The sequence below is a fragment of the Notolabrus celidotus genome, chromosome 4 (assembly GCF_009762535.1).
Source record: "Notolabrus celidotus isolate fNotCel1 chromosome 4, fNotCel1.pri, whole genome shotgun sequence".
Lineage (NCBI taxonomy): Eukaryota > Metazoa > Chordata > Actinopteri > Labriformes > Labridae > Notolabrus > Notolabrus celidotus.
The window spans coordinates 29796681-29821770 of record NC_048275.1 but is presented as its reverse complement, the minus strand read 5'-3'; the positions used below and the strand labels follow the sequence as shown (position 1 = coordinate 29821770).

The 25090-nt window shown below is 39.3% G+C and overlaps 2 protein-coding genes across 2 annotated transcripts in view; both read right to left on the bottom strand.

Moving 5' to 3' along the window:
* The window catches only part of opn4a (opsin 4a (melanopsin)), a 69179-nt gene extending 48212 nt beyond the window's left edge, over positions 1-20967 (bottom strand). The window contains exon 1 of the mRNA XM_034681056.1: positions 20772-20967. Coding sequence (XP_034536947.1) covers positions 20772-20963 — 192 coding nt within the window. The 5' untranslated portion in view covers positions 20964-20967. The remainder of the gene's footprint in view (positions 1-20771) is intronic.
* LOC117811039 lies at positions 17402-19392 on the bottom strand. The gene is made up of 2 exons (XM_034681057.1): positions 18510-19392; positions 17402-18214 (listed from the first exon to the last, which is right to left on the bottom strand). Exons 1-2 carry the CDS (start codon positions 19161-19163, stop codon positions 18188-18190), a joined length of 681 nt encoding a protein of 226 aa, XP_034536948.1. The 5' UTR covers positions 19164-19392; the 3' UTR covers positions 17402-18187.
* Positions 20968-25090: the final 4123 nt, after the last annotated feature.

Below are 25090 nucleotides of genomic sequence, written 5' to 3'. Positions count from 1 at the left end.
ATTAAGCACCATGGAAATCAAAAGTAAACTGAGAGGATGAAAAGTTAACATTTACACTGAGCTCATTTTAGTCAAACTTTGCTCAGTAATCCCTACTCTGGATTTTTTCGGTCCCACCTGACTTGTGCTCAGCTATGCATAACACTATAGCATGACAATTAACCACTCTTTGCCAACAGGATTGTTTTGTCATATCGAGCTTCTGGAAACATCATACCACAGCTGGTCATGTTGTCGACAGAAGGACACAGGATAGAAAGAGAAAAATGTAGAACCTCACTGTCAGATTATTTTTAACACCACTGTGCCCTAAAATTTCTTCTTCTCAAAGATCAAACCTGTAAAAACAGAGGTTTTCAGTTAGCTGGATTATGAGCAGGCCTTTTGAACCTGACCCATCAGTGAACTTCATTCCACAGAAAAGAGACAGGGCTTTATTATAATTACAAGCTTTATGACACCAGGATCCTTTGGTGTTTCAAAGGTACAACTTTTAGGGCCAGAGGAGATTATTTACAGATTACTAGTGTGAAAAAAAGGTTTGAAATTTAGTTTTGACTGGTTCCCACGTCCTCTGTGGACCAGTGGCTCCATGATCCAAACAAACCTCAGACTCTTAGTTCAACAAAGGCAAAGAAAACCATTTTGGATGTAATTCTTTAACATCAAAAAGTATTAACACGGTAATAAAACGTTAACAGGTTGGCATGTACTGGTTTTTCATCTCCAAAGTACATCTCTGGACCAACAGCTTCTCGGTCATGTTGAAACTCTGGCAGCTCAGATTTCAAAAACACCCTTTTTAAACTCACATCATCCTGTTCATCCTGTTCATGTTTGCTTATCGTTTGTCGTCTCGGTTTGATTTTCTGATTAACGAGCCTGACATAGAAATGCTTTTTAGAAGCCAACTTTCCAATCTGGAAATGTTCTTCAATGTATCAACATGGCCAGTTATACAAACAGTCTCTTCTCATTACTGCATCATTGCATGACATTGACAGTAAACTAAAATACAGAAGAGAAAGTAATACATAGATTGTTATCTGTATTTGCAGAATGTTCAAACTTCAGCAAATTGGTTTCATTGAACTGAATGATGGGCTGATGAAAACATCAATCTGCAATAAAGATCAACAAAGACAGAAACATTTCTGATAACTGATACTACATGTTTAAAAAAACTTATTATAACAGCTGATTTCAGTAAGATTATCAGCAATGTAAGGATTACTCATATCATCTATTTACATTAAAGAACCAAAACAACATAACTCGCAGTATTTACTAAGAACGCATGCACATTTTAATGATTTATGTAAGCAGTATGTGGTTAAAGTGGTGCTAACTCTGCTAATGTTAGCCACACTCTGCGAACCAGTTTTATATTGTGATCCTCAGTTTGGCCATGTCAAATGTGTTGTTTTCAATTTGAACTTTTTCCTGAGATTTTTCTGTCCTTTAGACAAATCGATTTGTCAGAATTTCAATTTCCAATTGAACATCCCTAGTATTCACACTGTAGTTTTGCAGGAAACTGTAGTGTCAATGCTGCAATGCTGGGTTAAAGTAGAGTATTTCCCGGCTTTCTTACTAATTACTGTGCTGTGTAAAATACTTGATTCTCATTGGACAAACCCTGTAACAAAGATTATTCATCCTAAACAACAAAAACAATTCCAGGGACAACCTGATCACAGGGGTCGATGCTCAATGTTGTTTTATGTAACCTTGCTCTCTTACTAACTACCCGGATGTATTCAATACTTGATCCTGATTTGTCAAAATCCCATAACAATGGTTATTAATTTTGAATAGCAAGAACTAAGCCAGGAACAACCAGATCTCACACATCATATCAATCCTCAGAAATGAGTCCAGCACATTTATAAAGTTAATTATCTAACCGCTTCCTGTTGACAATGGGGCAAAAACATTAGATTCAGATGGCCTTTGTAAACAATATGGAGGATGTTTTTATCATTGCTCAATATTTTGTAGTTTCCTGTCAGGGTCTTATCTCATCCTGCTGGGATCTTATCTGGTATAACGACCTGCTTACTTTAGTGTCTCTAAGGCTGGTCAGAGTTGTGAAATAATGACAGTAACCGGGGACAGATGTGAGAGCAGCCTGAGGAGCTATTGGGCCCCAAGAGCAGCAGAGCTGGTGAGAGCTTCTCTAAGTTGCAGAACGCTATCAAGTAAGTTAAACCATAGGGGGTAGTGATAATAGCAACAATGTTAAATGTTGCAGTTGTTTAAAGTGTACAATCTGCAAAGCTTAGAGAAGCAGGAAAGGTAAATGAGGACAGAAGTGTCACCATAAATATTCCTGGACAGGTCCTGTTCATCTTGTCCAATGTAACCTTGAAGGGAAGTGTTCAGTTTAAAGTTGATTTGTTCTTTTATCACAAGATTAGAATCATTTTCATTGAAGCGTTACAGAGACTGATTTTAAAGCTGTATAAACAAATAACCTTCAAATCAATAACATCATCTTTTAAATTGTATTTTGTGTCGACTTTACTAAGTGGGACAATGTATAGTGAGACCCCTTTGCTTGTTGCCCACCCTGTTGGCATTCTAATTTGCATAATCACCAATTCACTATACATAATTCTCTACATAATGTCAGCTGTACAGGAATGTCAGGTATACTTTAAGTTTTGTTTAAAAGGCTGATGTTTACCTACATTGCTACATATGGTCAAAATTGATTTGGTAAATGAGTAATCCATAGAAAATACAAAATGTTTTCAGGTGTTTTAAGGTGTATTTTAGGTTGCAATTAAAATGTTGGCTTCCAGTGGTTGAGTACTAAAAAATACAGAAAACATTATGAGTCAAGATAAACTCTCTCCTACCATTTTGTGACTTATTTAATAAATCTAGCAACCCAATTTACCTTTAAATCAATACACCCTAATTTAACTTCCTAAAAGCAATAAGTCTGCATTCTCAAGGTCTCAAAGAGACTAGTGCACAAAACCATCTGAATGAATCAAGCAAAACAAACAGACCCACTGAAAGGCAGGTGGCATTGTTGTTTGCTCCTTACTGTCATGAGTGCTTGTGTCTTTTACGTATGTATAGCAACAAACGCTGTCTCCATTTGCAGGTATTCTCTGCTGCTCTTACCTTGTTTTATCACCCAGCTGTCATCCACTAAAACGAAATCCTATTTGCAGTCTACCATCTGCCAGAGTCCATGTGAATTTATTTTCACTCTCAGTTAGGCTGGGGCATTTTAATTATGCACTAGCCAGGATGACAGAGATGTTGTGTTTAATAAACTTCATCTTGCTAGCAACCAAAATAACTGAGATCATAACTCTCTGCTGTGAAATACAGCATACAAATACAACAAATGTAACAGTTATGACAAGTAAGTCCAAGATTCTTGAATAGTTTTTGACTGAAATTATTACTGTCCCCCTTTTTGACCAACAAAAGCAACCATGACCTCAAGCAATAAGGTTCATGATTTCTATGTAGTTGTAGGTTAAAGGTTAATGCTTGTAACTGTCATGAGTCGATGTCTAGTTTAGTTTTTTGCTTGTGTTCGTGCCTTGATTCCTCCCTGTGTTTATTCTGTGTTAGTTATCCTTTGTGTCCCTTGTGTGTTGTAATCCGTGTCTTTTTTTGTACTTTCTTGTGTTTCTTAGTCTTGTCTTGTGTTCTCTGTTTTGTGGTTCTGATCCCTGTGTTTCCACTTTAGTTACTTTCTGTCCATGTGTGTTTCCCTCCTTTTTGATTACCCTCATTAGTTTCACCTGTGTCCTGTGTTCCACACCTGTGTTAATTACTCTGTTTATTTAGTTCCTCTGTTTCCCCTGTCTCTTGTCAGATCCTTGTCTAACCCCTCATATGCCAGTGTTTCAGTGTTTCCAGTGTTTTTATTCAATACATTTTGGTTTATTAAATTCTCTTTTTTTTCTATCTGCATTTTGGATCATGCACTTTTTGTTTGTGTTTGCTCAATTGTGACAGTAACCAGTGTTGTTAGGGAAGTGTCAGATGAAAAGAGTTTGAGCATTTGCTTCTATTATATAAAGCCAGTTGTACGTCTGACAGTAAAAGCAGAATGAGATCTTTTGTTACTTTCATTCAGGCCAAGACAAACAAAGAAAAAAGTTCCTGCTTTGACCACAGGGGGCACCAAAATCAATGCAAATCAAAAGTTTCTTACAGGAGCTTTAAGCTACTTGACAGAAATACAAAGGAAAGAACAAAGTAAAATGCAGCAAAAAAAACTTCATAACAGTTGATCTTAATGACTGTTCCTTTAAACCTTCCTCACATAGAGCCAGTCCCACAGTGTGTCAGTAGGAGATTTGCTCCACAAAGAGTTAAACAGCAGCTCCTTTGATTTTATAAATCCAGACCTCAGTTTCACCTGCAGGGAATTATCTAATGACACCCAGTTTACCTCTGTTTCATATACCTCATGGCCTCAAATCCCTCCAGTGCGTGTGTGGGTTATGTGATATATATTAGCTGCACATATTTCCTGCTATCGTTTCATCTTTTCATCCCTGCAGTGCATTCCACGCACCTTATATAGCCTTTTGTTTTTGTTGCTCAGAGATGATTTCCTGAGCCCCATGAATCTTTTTCAGCCTCCAGACGGAATAAAAAACACTGAAAAACTTTTCTATTTCTTTCTTACATAGCCAACATGAATGTTTTGTTGACTGAATGTAAATATCAGCGACATCATGATTTTTCAGAGGCTGTTTAAAACCCACAAAGAACGACTGTTGCATAAAGAATTCATATGACATCTTCAATGACTAATTCTGGGATTATCTCTGCTTCCTCTGTACACTTCTGTTTAATCCTCCTGGCATTCGGCTGACGATCTCTTTATTCGGCAAAGTGTTTTAGGAGTGTCTGTCCAGGCTCTCAGTCATACAGGTCACAATGATTCAAAGTTTAATCCAAAAGGCAATTGGACAGAGATCAGAGGCAAAATGTCCTCCAAAAGCTTCAACCACATCTCGTTGCCTTTGGGATTAACTTCATATTATTATGACCAGCATTACTGAGAACCTACAAAGACAGTTTTTTAGGAGTGTTGTCTTTCTCTGAGTTTAAAACTATCCACTATCTTGCTACTGCCCTTAATCACAGCAAGACCTACGCCCGTATGCACGTTAGCCATTAGCGATAAAAACGGGCTGTTTGTACTAATGGTAAAAAAAAAAAACGATTAGCCGTATGCATGAACCAGGCTAACGCCCCAACAAAGCATTAAATTTAATGGCGGTACACCCCACTATGACAGGTGCTAACGGCAGGATTACTGCACCTGTTGGTGGCGGTGCTTGCTGAGCAAAGCCGCTTTCATGTTGCTTATTTTATTTTAGGTCTTCTACTGTGCGCACAGAAACACCACACGCATCTACCCGGTTCAAGATCTTAAGCCAAACTTTCCCTGTATCCTTGTTTGTTATCTTTGACGATTGACTTGCTGATAATAACTGTTTGTTCATTCTATATTGTTGTAATAAAATGTTGATTTCTGCCGCTGAAAAATTGTTCTTTCTTGATCTTCTCTCAGTCACACCGCTCGCCATGTTTATTGTAGTTTATGTGTAGTAGGCATGAGCAATTCAAATTTGTTGGATAGGGGTTTTCCAGGAGGTTCCCTGGACATATGATGTTTTGCACCAGCCTCGCTTTCATGGCTCAATTAGTTAATTGGCCAATTATTTGCAGTCATGCAAATGGCTACGCTACGGCCAAATGGGCCGTTCCTTAATGGTACATTCAGACGAATGGTCCCATTTTTGTAATGGCTGGACATGCATACAGGCCCTTGTTCCACATGTTTCTAAACCCCCATCAATGAAGTTCGAGTTTAGCAATTCTGCTATCAAGTAAGGTGGCAGGGAAGTACAATGCAAATTTACAATGGATGAAACACTTTCACAAATTTTGAGACAAATTTCTATTTTGGAAAACATTTTGACGTTTCATAAAACAAAATGACATTAGCAACACACTTTAACCAAGCCCAAAATGAAACACATTTTTTGCACATTTTAACACCTCTTTATAAAAATCCATATTAGATTGTTATAGACTGTATAAAGAATGGACGTAGTATCCGCGATGTCACCCATCTGTTCCTGAGCCCTGTTTTGAAGCCAATCATCGGTGGGAGCCATATTGGAAATGCTGAACTTTGTCCACGCTAGTGTGAGGTAAAGAGAAAGGACTTTAGCCTTTTTGTTAACAGCTACAGGGTGCCCGCCTGTCAATCAAGTCAGCCATGTCCTTATTTGGGCAAAACTCGTAATCTTCATATTATTAGAGTTATTAGAAAATGTACCCTCGTACAGTGAGCCAATAGAGAAATTAGCTATTTAGACCCAAACTGTTTTTTGAACCAGGCTGTAAACATGTTTATTTTTGCTGCAAAGATTGTCTTTTTTGAATGGGTTTCTGCAGCCAGCCTCAAGTGGATGCTCCATGAACTGCAATTTTTAACACTTCTGCACAGGCCTCATGTTTTAATACCTCAGGTTGCCGATGGTTACCGCTCACTCGATCACTTCTGAATCACTTTCCGTATTTGTTGCATTCCTTTTCCCGTAGAATCTACCGTTTGAAAATTTGTTTTAGGACTTGTAAAACTGTTCTTTTCCTTGTAAAATAGTCTCACAGCTTGTTAAAGTCTTTCTGATTTTATACATTTGGTTTTGCTTTGGTAAAAGCGTTTTGTTAATGCAATTCTGTCTATAGAATGTAAACGTGTTTTCAGAATGTAAAATTGTCTCAAACTTTGTAAAAGTGTTTCATCCTTTGTACTTCCCAGCCACCGTAATCAAGTCTACTGGGTCCTCCAAAGTAACGAGTCGAGTCACGTCTTTTAAATCAAATCACTGGCCATCAAAGATGTCAGGCCATGATTGGTTAGGGACCAGTGTGTCATCTGTTATTCCTCTGAACTGATTCACAGCCAGAATAAATGACCTCTTAATCCTTGATCCAGCACAAAAACTAACAAATAGTAGCAGAAGTAGTGTCAGTCTCTTCAGTAATAGCAGTATGATGGGATCAAACTTGAATCCTTCACAAACTCTGTTCTTTGATGGTCTGACTCGCACTTTCATGTGAACAGTTTCAATCCTCTGTCACATTAGGGTTGGGAAATTCTCATCAAGTGTTTTAAGCCTTCTAGAGGCGCCAGAGCTTTCATAAACAGTTGCAGACCAAAGAAAGGAGTGACGTAAGGCCAGACGGCTGCCTGCAGAATCAGTCGCGTGTCTCACATAGTGACAGGGAGCTGAAATACTGAACGTCTGCAGAGAATTTATAAAACCTGCAGCTGGAGCAGGAGCACAGCTCTGGGTCATAAATAGAGACTCCAGAGACTCCAGAGGAAACAGGAATCCCCACAACTATAAGGAAATTATTCATTTTTCTACATTTCATAAAAAATACAACTCAGTCCTATACAAACAAGTCTTTCATCATTGGCTGTCAGGGAAGAAAAGCCCCACCAGAGTAACCATGTGGAGGTGGTTTTCTTTGAGTTGTGATTTCAATTTCAACAGTACCTCTCCTCTGAGTCTTTATTTTTTTTAAGTCTGAAAAGGTCAAAGGAACTCAACGTTTGTCCATTTTATATCTTTCAAACATCCCATTGCACAAACTTTTAGGTGAAATTATCCTTGACTGATTTCAGCTTGACCCCCCCCCCCCAGGTTTTTCTGTTGTTTGAGCTTTTACCATAGACTGTATAAGAAATAGATAGCCATTGGTTTCTGAAGAGGCATCATGAAACCCAGCAGTTAGTAATGCTATCTCCATCTAAAGCCTGGTTTCAACTACCATATCATTGCTATATAATAAACAGCCGAAGTCAGCCCAAAGGCTCCAGCCCCCCGTGACCCTGAATGGGATAAGTGGTCAAGATAATGGATGGATGGATGAAAACTCAAAGAAATCTGTTCTTGTGTTACTTTGCTGAAAGTTCAGACAGAATTTGTGCAACATTTGATGGAAACCAGGATAGGGTTTGGGATTTCCAGAGCCAAGAATTACAAAAGGTTTATTAGTGCTCTTTGAAAAATGTTTGAAACTTCGAAGTGCCTCTGCAGATAAATCTGATCTCTAATGTGAGTACATTTGTTGTTTGCTTGTGGCCTGAAAAAACTCTCTCCCTCTGTATAACAAAATAACTATCTATCTTTACCAGTAAAATAAAAGTCCAAGCTCCTCCTGTGACATCACTGATAGAGGTACGTCAACAAGTGAAACATGCAGGAAAAATAAGATAGAAAGCAAACAACGCAACGCCTTTCTGACACAAATACCAACACAGCCTGTTTTAAGTCTGCTGAGTTGAAGAAGGAAAGACAGCCATAAAATGCCATCAGAATGCCATCAATGTACATTACACTGTGACATTAATGTGTCACATTAACCCACATCTGTGTGACTATTGGTTACAGGAAACAGTGAGATAAGAGTTGTCTGCTGACATACATGTCATGTGTTCACATCCATTAACACCCTGCAGGCTGACAAACCCCATAAATGTTATCTATGTTGTTGTTTTTTACAAGACCTGCAAAGATAAAACATTTAGTTTTTTAGTTCTGCTTAACTAACGTCCAACCTTTTAATTATTATTTGAGTCATTTTTTTAAGACAAATATTGACACGTTGCATTGCACCTTCTTAAATGTAGAGATTTTCTTTCCTCTTCTATGGCAGTAAACTAAACATCTATATGATCATAACTTCACACTATGATTATCAGTTTAATCATCCCTCATCATGATGCAGATGGATGAAGTTACTCTGATAAAACTGTCCTGAAGCGGCCGCCTGACTGCTTATTTGAAAAAAGAAAATATCATAACTACCGTATGTGAACTATCAAAACACTTCAACAAAACCCCCAATTATCTTTCAATTGTTGCACGGCTGTGTTAAGTGTTTCTAATTCTAATTAAAAAACAACAACATTTTAATGCAGGCATTGTTATGAAGAACAGACTGTTGCTAGGGAATTTAGCCCTAATTGCAAACTCTGAAGGACGAACTGTAATCATGTCAATCTGCTGACAGAAGTACGGATGATTTGACGTTGGTTTATTTATGGTGGGAAAACTAAAAAGCAAGAGACTAAGGAGAGATTGAAGAGACAAACCTGGAGTCTGTATCAGAGAAAGATAGAAATGTGAAGAAGGAACATGAAGTAAACACTGAGCTGAACGCAGTGTGGGGGAACATCAGTGTTTTATGATAAGTGAAAAAGAAAGTGTCACAGACAATGACAGTGACAAAGCAGAAGAACTCAATGAGCTGCGGCGTTGATTCATGCAGTCTTACATTGTTTTACTTCACCTTCAGTGGAAATGTTCTCTTTAATGTGAGTGAGAACAGAGAGGTTAGACATCATAAGAAAGCTACTGTTGAACTAGGAATGCAGCTCACATGCAGGAAAATAATCATTTAAGTCAATCATATCAATGTTTGATCTAAAGTTATTGATTCATAAAGTAAGTAGCCATGTCCTACTCAACCTGCAAGGGTTACAATCCTCTATCACAACCTGCTCACCATACATCATCCTTAACTGAATGTCTTTGTGTGGAACTTGTCAGGTCTTTTTCACTGGTGTAAATACTTGCTTTAGTAAATGCATCACTGAAAGTATCAGATTATGTCTTTGGAAAGTCTGAACTCCTCTTGTTTCATCTACTTTCACTTCCTACTCTTTCCTGTCTAGGTAATGGCTCACTGCACCCTCATTAGTCTCTCCTGTTCCTCACTAGCTTTCCCTCCCTGCTGTATCCAGTCTGTATGTCTGCTCAGTCCGGTTCATTCTGCAGAAGTCTTTTAAGCCACATTTCAACCCACACGTCCAGGCCTGCTAAGTTGCGTTCACACCAAACGCAAATAAAATAATATACGCAAGTGAATTACATGCAAAGTCAGTGTAAAGAAGACAGAAGTCTTTTGCACAAATTGTATGCACAAATGGTGTAAATTCACAAAGCATTCAATGCTCCACTTGTTTCATTTGCTTATTAACAAGAGTTGAAAAATCTGAACTTCAGCAAATCATTCAGAAATCATAAAGTGGCCTCACTGGATACCCAGTTGATAAGTCAACTCAGAGTTTCTATGAACACATTCAAATGAAGGGGATGGGGCTAGCGACATACCGATCACACACCAGTCTGCGGGATCTGCAGGTAGTCATATTTCAGAATCTGAGATAAAACTATGAAATGAGAAAAAGACGATATGAAGAAGTAAAACACAAACACTAACACAGACTAAAATCAAGACTGCTGCATTAACCAAATGAAGAAAGAACTGTCAGAAAAAGACAGATCACTGAGAGTGAATGCATAAAGAACAGCTTAATAAATCTCTTTCACGTCATTAGTGCACAACGGATCTAACAGCTCCAATTTATTTCCTTAAATTAATTTGCTGCCTTCATTTATTTTCCTGTGTCGTGTATGACAATTTTAGACATCTTATCTCGGCTGCACTTTTGGTATCAAATGAAGCAGCATGAAGCTAATAACCATGAATATGACAACGTAATTTAAAGGGACAAGTTGGATATACCTGTAATTTTATATCTGATAAGCACAGGGAAAGACACAGTGTCCTGCCCGTCTCTCTCCCTCCCTCCTCTCTCCATCAGCACCTGTTTACATACATTGCTGGTATTAATTTCAACTGGTGCATGTTTTCACCAGCTCACATGCTCAAAATGTTCTTTAGACACTTCTGTAGTGCATTTGTTACCTTTTACTGTTTATTTTATCATATTACTAATCCTGTTTATAAGAAAGTGGCTGAAGTAATCCTGAAGCACTCATGCATTCATGCCAACATTGATGCAGGATACATGACTGAGTACTTCATGTCCCAAGCAAGCAAGCAAGCAAGCAAGCAAGCAAACACACACACACACACACACACACACACACACACACACACACACACACACACACACACACACACACACACACACACACACACACACACACACCAACACTTTCTCAAACACACAAAGCTGTCTCTTAATGTCTGTCTCTTCTTTGAGATTTCCACCATGATAAACGTTTCACTGAAAAACCTTCAATGAAACTAGACCCATCATTGAGATTGAATTTGACCTCTGAGTTACAACAAATTCTATCAGGCAGCAGATATTTTATTTCATTATCTCAATGTTAACATTAAACTTTGAAGAGGTCGAGAAAGTACATCTTTGCAGTTTCTTAAACACATCACAGGGTGTACTTCTTTCAGAGAAACTGATGCCAGGGTCTGTGACTTGCATGCAAAACTGATGCAAAGAATTTCGGCTGCATCTACCTGCATTGTCACTTTGAAATGTCTTATAATAAGCAGGCGTAGCAACAGTTACTAAGGATGGAGGTGGGGCTTATTGATTGTTGAGCTCTCTATTGTGGTGGAGACAGAATCTGAGACGGATTTCTAAATGTTTGACACCAAAACTATCGGTACGGATGGATGCCATTAGAGAGGACAGATAAAATGTGCTACATGTGACCCTTTAACCCTGAGCTGTGCCTGGCAGGAGGAACAGAGAGCTGGAGCAGTAGGAGCAGCTGGGTGGGGACAAAGATGACAGTGGCTTCCTCCATCTCCTTTCCGAGCCTCTTATCTGCGTCTGTCTGCTAGACAGATGGAAGCAGTTGAGCTGTGACTTTTCTGCCAAGCGACAGGTTTGAACTACACGCGGCTCAGTAAATACCAACCTGCCGGCAGCATATCAACACAGATTTCACTGATTTACTGTCACAACAGCACGTCAGACCACAGCCAGCCTGCAGAGACCCCCAGGGACCCCCATGGTAGGATTGGGTTATGGATAAGGGTGGTCTTTACTAACATCATTTGAATCATCCCTGTGGATGGCAGATGTTTGCCAGCTGTTGTTGGGCAGTCAATCGATGTGATACAAAATCAACTAAAACACTGTTCAACAAAATGCATCTTCCAAACACACACCTGCCTCAATTACTCTAATATTGAAGGTTAGAGCAGGAAAAATAAGAATATGAAGAGTAAGTACATCAAAAACACCAAACAAAAAAGTGTCTCTGATCATGAGTTTCTGCATATTTGAAATAAGTTACACAGCCTCCTGCCTTAACCTGTCTGTGTGACTGAGTCACTTAATACAACATGTTGTTTACTTGAATTAATGCAAGATAGCATGCTGGCTAATATCAAAATTATGTGAAGTGATCTAAAATGTGGCTTCAGTTAGAAAAGAAAACAAGGCAAAGGAAAGCAAGCTGATTTGCAGTTATATAAAGATATACTTAGTATGATGTTTCCTAACCAGGATGGACAGAAGGCATGGAACCCATAAAGACTGGAATCAATAATCAGAACCTGAATTGTTAAAATACAGATACTACAGAGCCTGTATCTTGAATTGTAGAAATCAAATTGGTAGTTACCTGCTAATTGATGTTGTCTTAGCTAAACTTGCTAAACTAGCAAGTTAAAAGACACACTAGATCTCATCAGCAGTGATTAGATGCATAGAGTGTTGAACAGCGATGCTCTGACAGCGGGGCCTCTTTACACATTACTGTTATTTTAATACAAGTTTGTTGCTCACAATTTATTGTTCAGTATAAAAAATATGAGGCTCAGCTCTGGGATGTATGATTAGTGAATTTACTATGTCCTCTTAGATTTTATTACCCGGCTTTCTTACTTTAACGCCTGGCTGCATCAAATGCTCGACTCTGAATGGTCAAGCCTAGACCCCTCTGCTTTGCCTCGGGGTCTTGTCTCACCCTGTCGGTATTCTTTTTCCCATAACAACCTGCTAACCATACATTATCCCTTACTCAACAGCAGCCACACTGACGAGGCTACCTGCAGTATCTGCACACATTATAGTTTTGAATAGATGTATATAGTTTACTTTCATTGACTCAAGTCTATTTAAACTTTTACATTTGGCACCATCCCCACAAAATTACTGTCGTTAGTGCTAGCAGCTTTTTAAATCCAAATTTATGACACAGTGGGGAAGGGAGGTAAGTTGAATTACTAATGCATACAGTCAAGAACAACTTTCAAGTCTGAACCAGCTGTTAGCACTGTTATTTAGTTATGTTCATAACTCATGTAATGTAAATAAGTGAACTTAAGCAGCCATAATGTACTTGTTTTAATCAAAAACATCAAACTTTTCTTTAATAGAAAACAGTAGTTACAGAAACAGCTTGAACAGTATTGTCTGTGAAGGTTCTCAGTCTGAACAGTATTGTTAAAATCTGTTTGAATATCATTGGCATCAAACAGAGAGATCTGAATTATTTTTGTGATCAGCAGATCCTTCAGAAGGCTAAAAGTATCTTGTTTTCTTCAGGTCATGTTCCTGGGAGTGAATTTTCTCTGTTGCCTTCAGGATGTCTTTTTGCTTTGCCTGTTTTAAAACGGCCGCTGTTCCTAATGGTTTATCCCCTCTGCAGTTAGATTGTTGAATGCTCTTTAAGTTAATTGGGTATTTTTGATTATTTTTACCAGACTTACTCTTTTATTTTCTATCGTACTGATCTTTTATAGATTTTATTCTACCAATTTTCCCTTCTGTCATATATATTTGATTTGGAGTGGCAACAGACTGATCTCAGTTTCTCAATGGCCGATATCACATGGTTGTTGCTGCTGTTGCTGTCTTGAATATAAATAGTTATCTTAACCAATTAAATATATTTTTTAACTATTCATGCATTTGATCATGCTATAGATTTCAGAATATGTAATATTTATGTCAGAAGCAATATTAAACAGTACTGTAGAGTCTATATTAATAGCTAGCCGGTAACTGCTTTAGATTTAATATGCTGTCATTAAGGATGGAAAAACCTGTTATCATTAAGGGGCTAGTTAATATTACTTGATAGGAGCCACACTGACAAGGCTGCCTGCAGTATCTGCAGACATTATCTGTTTATATTCTTATTCTGCCGCCCAAGCGCAGGCATCAGCCCAACCTATGAATCAGTTTATCTCTATTTTGGAGTCATTGACACTTGACTTCTTTGTGGTTTATGGAATATTAAATGGTATTTGACATTTTTAGTTTGGTGAATCAGCTGTGTGAGTAGGCAATCAAAAACAGCCAGCAATGGTCCAGCTCTGACGCATCATCCAAACCAAACAAAAAAGTCTCAAAAAGCTGCATGAGGATTGACTTGGTTTCTGTCCATCATTTCACATACATCAGCAGCTGGAACTGCTTCACAAAAGAACACATACACCAGTGTTGGGTCGATACAACATTTGCAGATGCATGGATGGACTTTCTGTATACAAACGCCAATATATGTTTGTCTGACTACGGGCAGCAAAAATCGATAGCAGACACCCAATGTTATCCTCAGCGAGGCAAGGCAAGGCAGCTTTATTTGTATAGCTCATTTCATACACGAGGGCAACTCAATGTGCTTTACATTGAAACATTAAAAGCATTGGAGACATTCAGACAGGCATAAAAGAACATAATTAAAATGACAAATATGATAAAACAGAAAAGAAAAGGAAAATTAGAAATATATTAAAAATTACATTAAAAATTTAATATAAAGTGGGTTAAAATGAGCTAAGATAGGAAGGCAGAGGTAAATAAAAAAAGTCTTAGTCTTTGATTTAAAAGAGGTGAGAGTTGGAGCAGACCTACAGCTTTCAGGGAGTGTGTTCCAGATATGTGGTGCATAATGACTAAACACTGCTTCACCATGTTTCGTTCTGACTCTTGGGACTAAAAGCAGACCAGTACCTGATGACCTCAGAGGTCGAGGTGGTTCATAAAGTAGTAACAGATCAACAATGTATTTTGGGCCTAAACCATTCAGTGCTTTATAAACCATCAGCAAGATTTTAAAGTCTATTCTTTTACAGACAGGAAGCCAGTGTAGGGATCTAAGAACTGGAGTGATGTGGTCTACTTTTTTGGTCCTTGTTAGGACTCGAGCAGCAGCATTCTGTATGAGCTGCAGCCGTCTAATGGACTTTTTAGGGAGTCCTGTAAAGACCCCGTTACAGTAGTCTAGTCTGCTAAAGATAAATGCATGGATGAGTTTTTCTGCATCCTGCTGAGACATAAGTCCTTTAATCCTTGATATATTCTTAAGGTGATAGTAGGCAGACTTTGTGATGGTCTTAATGTGGCTGCTGAAATTAAGGTCTGAGTCTATGACTACACCAAGGTTTCTGGCTTGGTTTGAACATTTCATCTGTGCAGATTGGAGCTGAGCAGTAACCTTTAACCTTTCTTCCTTGCTTCCAAAAACAATCATTTCAGTTTTTTCTTTGTTTAACTGAAGAAAGTTCTGGCACGTCCAGTCATTGATTTGTTCAATGCATTTACTCAGTGTTTGTATGGGACTATAATCCCCTGGTGATATGGTGATGTAAATGTGTGTGTCATCTGCATAGCTATGGTATTTTATTTTGTTGTTTCTTATTATCTGACCTAAGGGGAGCATGTAGATGTTGAATAGCAGAAGCCCCAGAATGGATCCCTAAGGTACTCCACATACGATTTCCATCCGCTCAGATGTGTATTTACCTGTAGACACAAAATAGTCCCGGTCATTTAAATAGGACTTAAGCCAATTTAGTACTGCACCAGAGAGTCCCATCCAGTTTTCAAGTCTGTCCAGTAGTATCTTGTGGTCAACTGTGTCAAAAGCAGCACTGAGATCAAGTGATACCAAAACTGAGATTTTGCCATTGTCTGTGTTTAAATGAATATCATTGAGGACCTTGACTAGAGCGGTCTCTGTGCTGTGATGTGATCGGAATCCTGATTGGAAGACATCAAAACAGTCATTTATCATTAGATAATTGTTCAATTGTTGAAAAACAGCTTTTTCAATAATTTTACTTAAAAAAGGGAGGTTTGATATCGGCCTATAGTTGTTCATTTCAGATGCATCTAAATTGTTCTTCTTCAGGAGGGGTTTAATTACTGCTGTTTTCATGGCCTGTGGGAAGACACCTGAAAGAAGAGACATGTTGACAATTTGAAGCAGATCTGAGGTCATGCAGTCTGAAACCTTTTTGAAAAATGGTGATGGTAGAATATCAAGGCAGCAGGATGAGGATTTCAAATGTTGTATTATATCTTTTAGGTTTTTGTAATTTATTGGATTAAATTGTGTCATAGTGATTGAGTTGTTTTTTGGTGGACACACAGATAACACATTCCCAGTACCTCGTACAGTAGTGCTGACTGCTTGTCTGATTTTCTGAATTTTGGCAGTGAAGAAGAATGCAAATTCATTGCAGGCCTTGGTAGATAAGTGTTCAGAGGCCACTGGCACAGGGGGGTTTGTTAGCCTGTCGACTGTAGCAAACAGGGCGCGTGCATTATCTTTGTTTTTGGTGATAATGTCTGAGAAGAAGGTCTGCCTTGACTTTTTCAGTTCTAGATTAAACATGTGAAGTCTTTCTTTATAAATGTCATAATGAACCTGAAGCTTTTTTTTACGCCACCTGCACTCAGCTTTTCGACATTCCTTTTTTTCATGTTTGACCTGCATGGTATTCCTCTAAGGCGATTTTTTCTTATTGGAGACCACTTTTACTTTAGTTGGTGCAATGGAATCAATAATGTTTGTAATTTTTAAAGTGAAATCTTCTACAAGTTCATTTGCAGAGAACCTAGAGAGGGGGGTTATGGAAGAGAAAGCCTGAATAAATATATCACTGGTACTTTCAGTAATGTAACGTTTTGAGATAACCTCAGTTTGAACATTAGTGTTCACAGATAAATCACTTTCAAAGAAAACACAGCAGTGATCAGAGAGAGCAACATCAGATACCAGAACCTTGGAAATGTTTAGACCCTTGGAGATAACCAAGTCTAGGATGTGGCCCCTGTTGTGTGTGGGCTGCGTCACATGCTGAGTGAGTCCAAAGTTGTCAAGGACATAACACAGTTCTTCAGTCACTCTGTCCTGAGGTTTGTCAACATGGATGTTAAAATCACCAACAATTAAAACAGATTCAAAGTCAGTGCAGATAAGAGACAGTAGTTCAACAAGGTTATCAAAGAAATCAGTACAGTATTTAGGTGGTCTGTAAATATTAAGAAATATAGACCGAGAGGATGTATTTAACTGAAGAGCCACATATTCAAAAGAAGTGAAATTTCCATAAAACACCTGCTTGCATTTGAATAACTCATTAAAAATAATACTAACACCTCCTCCTTTTTTATGCGTTCTAGTCTCACTCACGAAAGAGAAGTTTGGAGGGCATGATTCAATGTGTACAGCTGCACTGTTATCTTGGTCTAACCAAGTCTCCGTTACAAACATAAAATTGAGATTATGTTTAATAATAAAATCATTTATCAAAAAAGATTTGCCTCCCAGAGACCTGATATTTAATAAAGCTAAGTTTAGTGAGTTAAAACCAGTTGTGTTATTTTTTACAGCTGTTTGTGGCTGACGAGGAAGTGGAGCTAAATTTAATAAGTTGGCAGATTTAGTCGAGTACCTTCTGTTTCTCAGCAGATTTACCCTTTTTCTATTTCCTGCCAACAGAGGAATTGAGGAGACTACCTGAATTCCACAGGGCCCCGGCTTTTCCTGGTTGAAAACATTAATGATATCAGCTTTGAAGCCTGGACACGGCCCATATCAGTTAGAATTGTTATGATGATGACGATTCTGAGGAGGTGAAGGGGCTTTGTGAAGTTTCTGTGATGGTGGTTTCGGGCGCGGTGGTGGGCTGGGGGCTGGGCGATGATGTAGATTTAGGGGAGAAAATATGGGATTTGGACGGGGTGTAAGCTTGATTCCAACATTGACAAGCTTTTTCATCTCATCCGTAAAATCCAGGAGGGGGGAGGAGGGAGAGAGAGTGACTGGAGAGGGCGGGAAGTTGGCTGGGGTTTGGGGTGGTGAAGAATAGAAGTCTCCTCCTGTTGGGAGTGGAGGCCACTCCTCTTGTTGGGGGGGTGAAGATGGCCGCAGTGGAGGCCACTCCTCTTGTTGGGGGGGTGAAGATGGCCGCAGTGGAGGCCACTCCTCTTGTTGGGGGGGTGAAGGTGGCGGCGATGAAGACTCCTCCTGGCTCAGCGATCTCAGTCGTTTTCCTCCAGAGTGTGGTCTTATCTTCTGTTTTGTTTTGTCTAGTCTCTTGTCCTTGGCCAGGGAAGCTGGTGTGTGATACACAGAGTAAAATAGGTTGGAGGTGAACAATCTTACTCCTGACTTGTTGAGACAAAATCCATCTGCCTTAAAAAGGTGTCTGCGTTCCCAGAAAATATTAAAATTGTCAATAAAATTCATTGATTGAGCGGCACATGTAGCTTTGAGCCATTTGTTCAAAATCAACAGCCTGCTGAATCTCTCGTCCCCTCTTCGGACAGTCGGTAGAGGGCCACTGATAAACACCACAGTATCAACAGATCTGACTTTGCGCAGCAGATCAGTAAAATCTTGTTTCAATACCTCAGATTGTTGCTTCAAAACATCCAAGGCCCCAGTGTGCAGAATGAGCGATTTCACCGTTGTGTGGTCAGCAACAATGTCCAGAATTTTGTCAGTTATAGATTTGGTCTCGTACCTTCCCTTGGTCTTCGAGGACACAGGGCTTCTCAGGTCCTGGGATGGAGAGTCAGGATCTTGTGAAAGTGGTGCAAATCTGTTCTCTAAATGTATCTTTGTTTCTTTTACAGGTTTGCTCTTACTTGTAGCTTTTACTGCTGTCCATGGCTGTTTCCTCCTTGGTAAGGGGGTTGAGGCGGCACTCCTTCTGGATGAGAGTGCAGACCAGCCAGGCGCATCACAAATCTCAGGGCGCTGGGCTCTGCCTGTTATCCGTTCTCTCATGTCTGTGGGAAACGTTTTATCTTTAGGCCTAGCACCAAGAGTGTTCCAGCTGGTCCCAACTGCACAGTCCTCCTGTTTTGGAGTGTCATTGTTTGGGCTAACTAGCCGTGTGTTAGCAGGTACATGTCTGCTGCTCTGACCCCATGGAAGAGTGGCGTCATTCCCGCATAGTCCATTCACTTCCACATTCACTTCTATCCGATGCATCTTTGTTTCCAGCACAGCAATTTTCTGAAGGATTTTCTGAAAATCGTCCACAGTGAAAGGAGGCATTTTGGTTCCAGTTAGCTTAGCTGCTAACAGGCTTTTGCCGATCAGTAGGCCACGTTTGCAGTTTTGATAAAAAATGTCGAGATAAGGCAGTAGTTTACTTTGTCGACAATAAATTATAGTCCCAGTGGTTTCTAAGTATCCTGGAGTGACTGCTTGTAGTCTCTCAGTGAAGAAAAAAATAGTTAAAATGAAAAGAATGCAAGCATAAGCAAGAGCAAGCAAAAAAGCATCTGCACTCCTCAAGAGCAGAATTGATTGAGGCAGGAAACGTGCAGACAGCTGATCACCTGAACATCCTGCAGGAGCATACAGCTGCAAACCACTGGAGGGGAAAATAACATCGACCTTCCAGGTGTGAAGCACGATGTCTGTGCTGCTTTGAGGTGTCACTGAACACTGTGTTAGGATGGGAGTATGTCTGCACTGGCTCCTGCACCCCTCTACCTGCATGTGTGGGTGTGTGAGTGTCTGTGTCTTCTAAAGCCATAAAGCAGAAGTACTTTCTGACACATTTTTCTTATGCAACTGAGTGTAAGAGTCATGTGTAAGTGTTTCCATGTGGCACAGAAGGCGTGTGCTATTTTGTCAGATAAACCAAGCAAAGCCCTCGGAGGGGAAAAGTTGCATCCATGCATTCATTCATACTGATGTGTCCAAGAGACGCACTGTGCTGTCAGTACATCCCTTTGGAGCTCTCACAACCTGTCTGTCTGTCTCGTTGTCTTTCCTTCTATCTTATATTTCCTCTGTCAAAGTATTCTGATGGAAAATTACCCAAAATACAATGCAATAACTCTACAACACAGCATGAAGTCAAGCACCCTAATGGACTGGCTGCATAATTTACCCTGCAACAGAGGACAAAGGACTGAAATCAAACTTCTAATCATATTAAAAAAGTAAAAAAAAACTTTCATTTTGTAATTACTGTTCTGTCATTGATATGGTGTCCTAACTAAAGTTACATAAGGTAGGCTTATTCAGGTTACATTACATCTGATCAATATTAAGTCTACAGCCTATGGCATGTTCATTCTGTCAATAAGAGCATGTGACATTAATATATGTCAAGCATCATATAGCCAACTGCTTGGCCTCGTGACAAAGCTGATAATGCACTGAATCAATCAAGAATATCTGAGATAATAACACTGATATATGTTGAAGAGCAAAGTGCATGTAAAAGATGGGAATTTGATATTTAAATACTTCCTGGGATCTGCAGTTGACATTATCACTGTAGAAATCAGATAGTTTATGAACCAATATGACCTAATGTATCATTCGGCATGATTTTAATGATCACAGAAGTTCCCTGATTAACTGAATTATTCCGTTAGAAAGTCCAGACTGCTGACACATCCACAGTGTGCATGGATGAAAGAACTCGGCATGAGGGACAAGGAGGTTAACTAAAGAGTCATTTAAAAACCTATTCTCTGATTTTTCTGCATTATTCCTCTCTATGGGCTTAATCTTGCTGACAAAACGCAAAGGCTTGATTTCAAATTGTTTGTTCCTTGCCGGATTTCGTTTCCAAACTATCTCAAAAAGTGACCCTTTCAACACTTCACACTGAGAAAGACCGCAAACCAAAAAGTGACTCACCGTCGGGGCAGCTGAGGCGGGAAGATGGAGCTTCAAGAGCCGGTAAGCATCCACAGCCGAACCGTTGGCGCTCCACGCGGATGCTGCTGACAGCTCCAGGGTGTCTGTTCCTCGCGCCGTGCAGTTCGGCTCGTTGCACGAGATGATGCTCTGCCGCGCGGACCGCAGCAGCGCGCTCTCCCCGCCGTTCATCCTCCTCCTCCTTCTCCTCGCTCCTCCTCAGCAGCTCTGTCTGAATGAGGAGGGAATGTGAGACGTCATGTCTAACAGTTAGTGGAGTACAGGTATACTAAATATGGGGACAATGTCACACTTTACTCTTGATGGAAAAAACAGAGCCTTCGTTAACCACATGAAAAAAAATTGGGGGGGGGGGGGGGGGAGTACTTCCATCACTTTGTAGTGCTCCTGAATGAAGCGTGCTGTGGGCTACCTTAGCCAAAAAATAACACCTTTCTCTTTCTCAGTTGCCAACAGCTTCTGGATCTTGGTAAATATTTTGTCATTTTTGTGCGCTCCCAATCTTAACATCCTTCAATAGTCAGGGGTGGAGACAGACTTATTTGAGGGGGGTGGCAAAACAGGGGCACTGACATTTGCAGAGGTGGCATGAAATGTGTCTGTGGAATCGGCTAATAAAAATGTCGGATGACAGAATAAATAAGAAGGTATTTCTTTGGAGCAAAATACACAACTCTCCATGGACAATAGAGCTTTACTTGACTTTTGATGAGGTGGACATGTTGTATATCTACAATAATCTGTGCTGTATTGTTAACTCTGTGAGCTTGTGTTAAAATATGAAGTAAAATCGTGTGAAAATGTTCTGTCCGAACCAAAACTAAGGACATATGTGCAAATGAAGCATAATTTCTTCCCCGAATTATATGTAACCTCTCGTTTATCTAGCCAAAGATCTTTGGTTGCACAGTTGATCCAGTATTCTTCCTCTGGCCGAAGAGTCCCATTTTCCTTTGCACTGTACAAACTATGACTTCAGAGAGATATTATTTCATGAAATTGCCTGTAAAAAGCCTAAAATATTGTGGTGGACAGATGTGCAAAAACTGTAATGGTTCTTTAATTCTGACGTGTTTAAATTAGCTAATTTGGCCTCAAAAGCCTGGAAAAGAAGACAAGGTAGTCTTTTTAAGTAGATTTCTTTTATAATTTTCTTCCTCAGTTTCCTTTCAATAAACGATGGTGATTGGCGCTCTAACCCTGAACTGCATGAATTTATGGTGTCTTGTAAGCCCATTCGGGCTGGGCATATGATTATATGCATGACAAAATAATAAAATAAATACTTCAAACTTCAACACTATGTCTGCTCACACCACACATAAATGAAAAATCCTTCCATTAACTATTATGTTTCCACTCATCATATCTATGCAGGGCTTGACATTAGCAACCATCAACCAGCCAAATTAGGGTGGACTTAGTAGTGGCACTGGATTTGCCCCTGGAGCCAACATAGAGCATTACATGCAAGCATACATTTTATACTCTAATTTCTCCACATCGATATGGCATTTGAATCAACCAAGCGGCAACCTCCGGTCTCAAACGATGAAGCCCATGCGGAAGTGTTATGAACTGCAATTCGTCGAGAATCCGCTTGAGGCTGGCTGCAGAAACACCGGAAACCACAAAGATATGAATGGGAAAAAGACGATCTTTACAACATTAATAAACATGTTTACAGTCTGGTTAAAAAAACGGCTTGGCTACAGTAGCTTATTTCTCTATCGGCACACACTGTACGGGGGGTGAATTTTTTTCTAACGTGACGGTTCAGAAGATATTAAGATTACGAGTTTTTGCCCAAATAAGGACATGACTGACGTGACTCCCGGTCGGGAACGCATAGCTGTTGGCTCGGAGGCTCAAACTCCGCCCCTTTACATCACACTCTGCCTGGTTGAGTTCCGCATTTTCAATATGGCTGCCTCCTTCGATTGGCTTCTAAACAGCGTTCAGGAACAGATGGGTGACGTCACGGATACTACGTCCATAATTTATACAGTGTATGGAATCAACCTTAAAAGAATCCAAAACCAAGCAAAAATCAAACAAGTTTTGGAAAGAAAAGACAAGTCATAAAAGAAGCCCCCATCACCTCCATAATTGGTTTGGTAGCTGCCTTAAAGTTTAGAACTTAGACCATCACCATCTTGTTTCTTTTCGGACCATATTTGGATGAGATGGCATGTTTAAGAGGAGTGATGTGTTGTGCAAACACCAGGGTTTCAAAGTTAATCATACTCTACACAAGGAGTTTCCATTTGTGGTAGTACTCATTTGAAGCTGTCTGCTCATCAGACTAAACAAGCTTGTTGAACATAACAGATAAAATGAGAAAGGGTAAGCAGCAGTTGAGTGACACACACCTAATTAACTAAGAGGGACCAGTTTTAGAAAAATATTGTGAATCTGAATACTTTCATTTTCTACCACAAATATCAAAGTATGATTGAGCCTTAATATTAGCTGAAAATAGACAAGTCAGGCATATTGAGCGTGATAGCACATAAGTCAACATCCGATTTTCACTGTTTGAAAAAGCTGGAGCAAATACTGATGGGAAACCTCTTTATCATACCAAATCTCACAACATAACGTGTTTATTGTTTGGATAATTGTATGAAAAAATCTCCACAACACATAGGAGCCAAGAGTTCAGACTCTGGCAGACTAACTGTAATCATGAACTGTTCCTCTGACATTAGTTTGTTTATGGTAGGAATAAAGAAACAGCTGAGAAAAGGCAGGAGAGGTTAAAAACACAAAACTGTAGACCACAACAAAGTTATCTATAAAGATGAGGACGACGCAAGAAGAAAACACTTTACAGAAAATGGTATGGGAAATAGGATGTTTAGAAACTGATAAATGGAAATGGAAATAGAAAAGTTACAGACTGACAACGAAGAAGCAGGAGAGTTCAATCTGGTGCCATACTGATTGATGTGGACCAGTTCACCTTGTTTTACTTCACCATCAGTGGAAATGTTCAGTTTAATGTGAGAAATAACAGCCAAGTTCGCTCATTATAAGATGGCTGCAGAGTTAACCAATACTAAGGACAGCTCAAACTGTGAGTGAAGCAGACTAATCCGAGTACATGTCACAGATTGCAAACTATAGAGGCTTCAGGCTGCAATATGTGCAGACACACAGTTTCACAAGCAACGGTCAGTGGACAAATAACATTGTTGGAATAGAACATTTGGAACAGGTAAAAATATATCTTGGGTTTTTCTCATTTGATTTTGATCCTTTTGTTGTAAAGTTCGTCATGTGTTTGACAGAATCAGAATCAGGATACCTTCAGTGTCATTATACAGCTGTACAATGAAATGAAGTGCTTCTCTTCAATGGTGCATGTACACAATATAATAAAGCAGACTCATAAGTACATAAACACTCATTCATTGTGGTTATTAACATTCACTAACATGAGCAACACCAGTGTCAAACTGATCAAATGTCATGTCAAATCAACCAAACCATAGGATGAGGTATAACCGTTAGTTTCCATTAGCATCATATTGGTAAAAAATGTGGTTAAAACGCCAGATTCGGTCAGCATGCTGCTGCAGCAGGCGAAATAACGTGGACATTTTCATATTGGATCCTGCCCAGCAATCCTAGCATCAAGCAGGCGAGTGAAATTTTAGGCTACTGATTGCTACAAAGAAACTTAAATGATGAGCTGTTGTGATGATAGCAGCATTGTTAAATGTTGTGACATTTTCCTCATTTATTTTTCAGGTGTGTGAACCGCAGACATCAGAGAAGAAGCAGAGCTGAATGACAAAAAAGATTATATTAACTGAGATTAAAAAAATCTGCATTTCTGCAAAGTTCCATTTCTATCGCTTCCTGCTCCTTGAAAGTCTGGTTTGTATGGCCTTTCATTTTGTTGCAGTTTTAGTTTTGTTTATTACCTCTCCAAGTTACAGGATAAAATAGTAATTAAAAATGTTGAATTAGATAACATTAATCCGTGTTTTGACCAAATATACTGAAATGTCAAAAAAAATCTATAGGCTTGTAAAAAAAATTATGTAAAAGGCAACAGTTTTCATTGACTGAGACTAAGACATGACCAAAACCAGAGCTGATGAAATGAACACTGCATCTACCTGAGAAAACTTAAAGGATCATCAATAGAAGTGCAATCAAACTGTGCAGATAGGAGGAAGAAGGCTCTTATGTAACATTTGTATGATAAGTGAATGATTCATTGGAAAGGTGGTGAATTGAATCAACCTGTGGTGGTGGATAAAATAAATACTGCAAAGCTTTAGAAT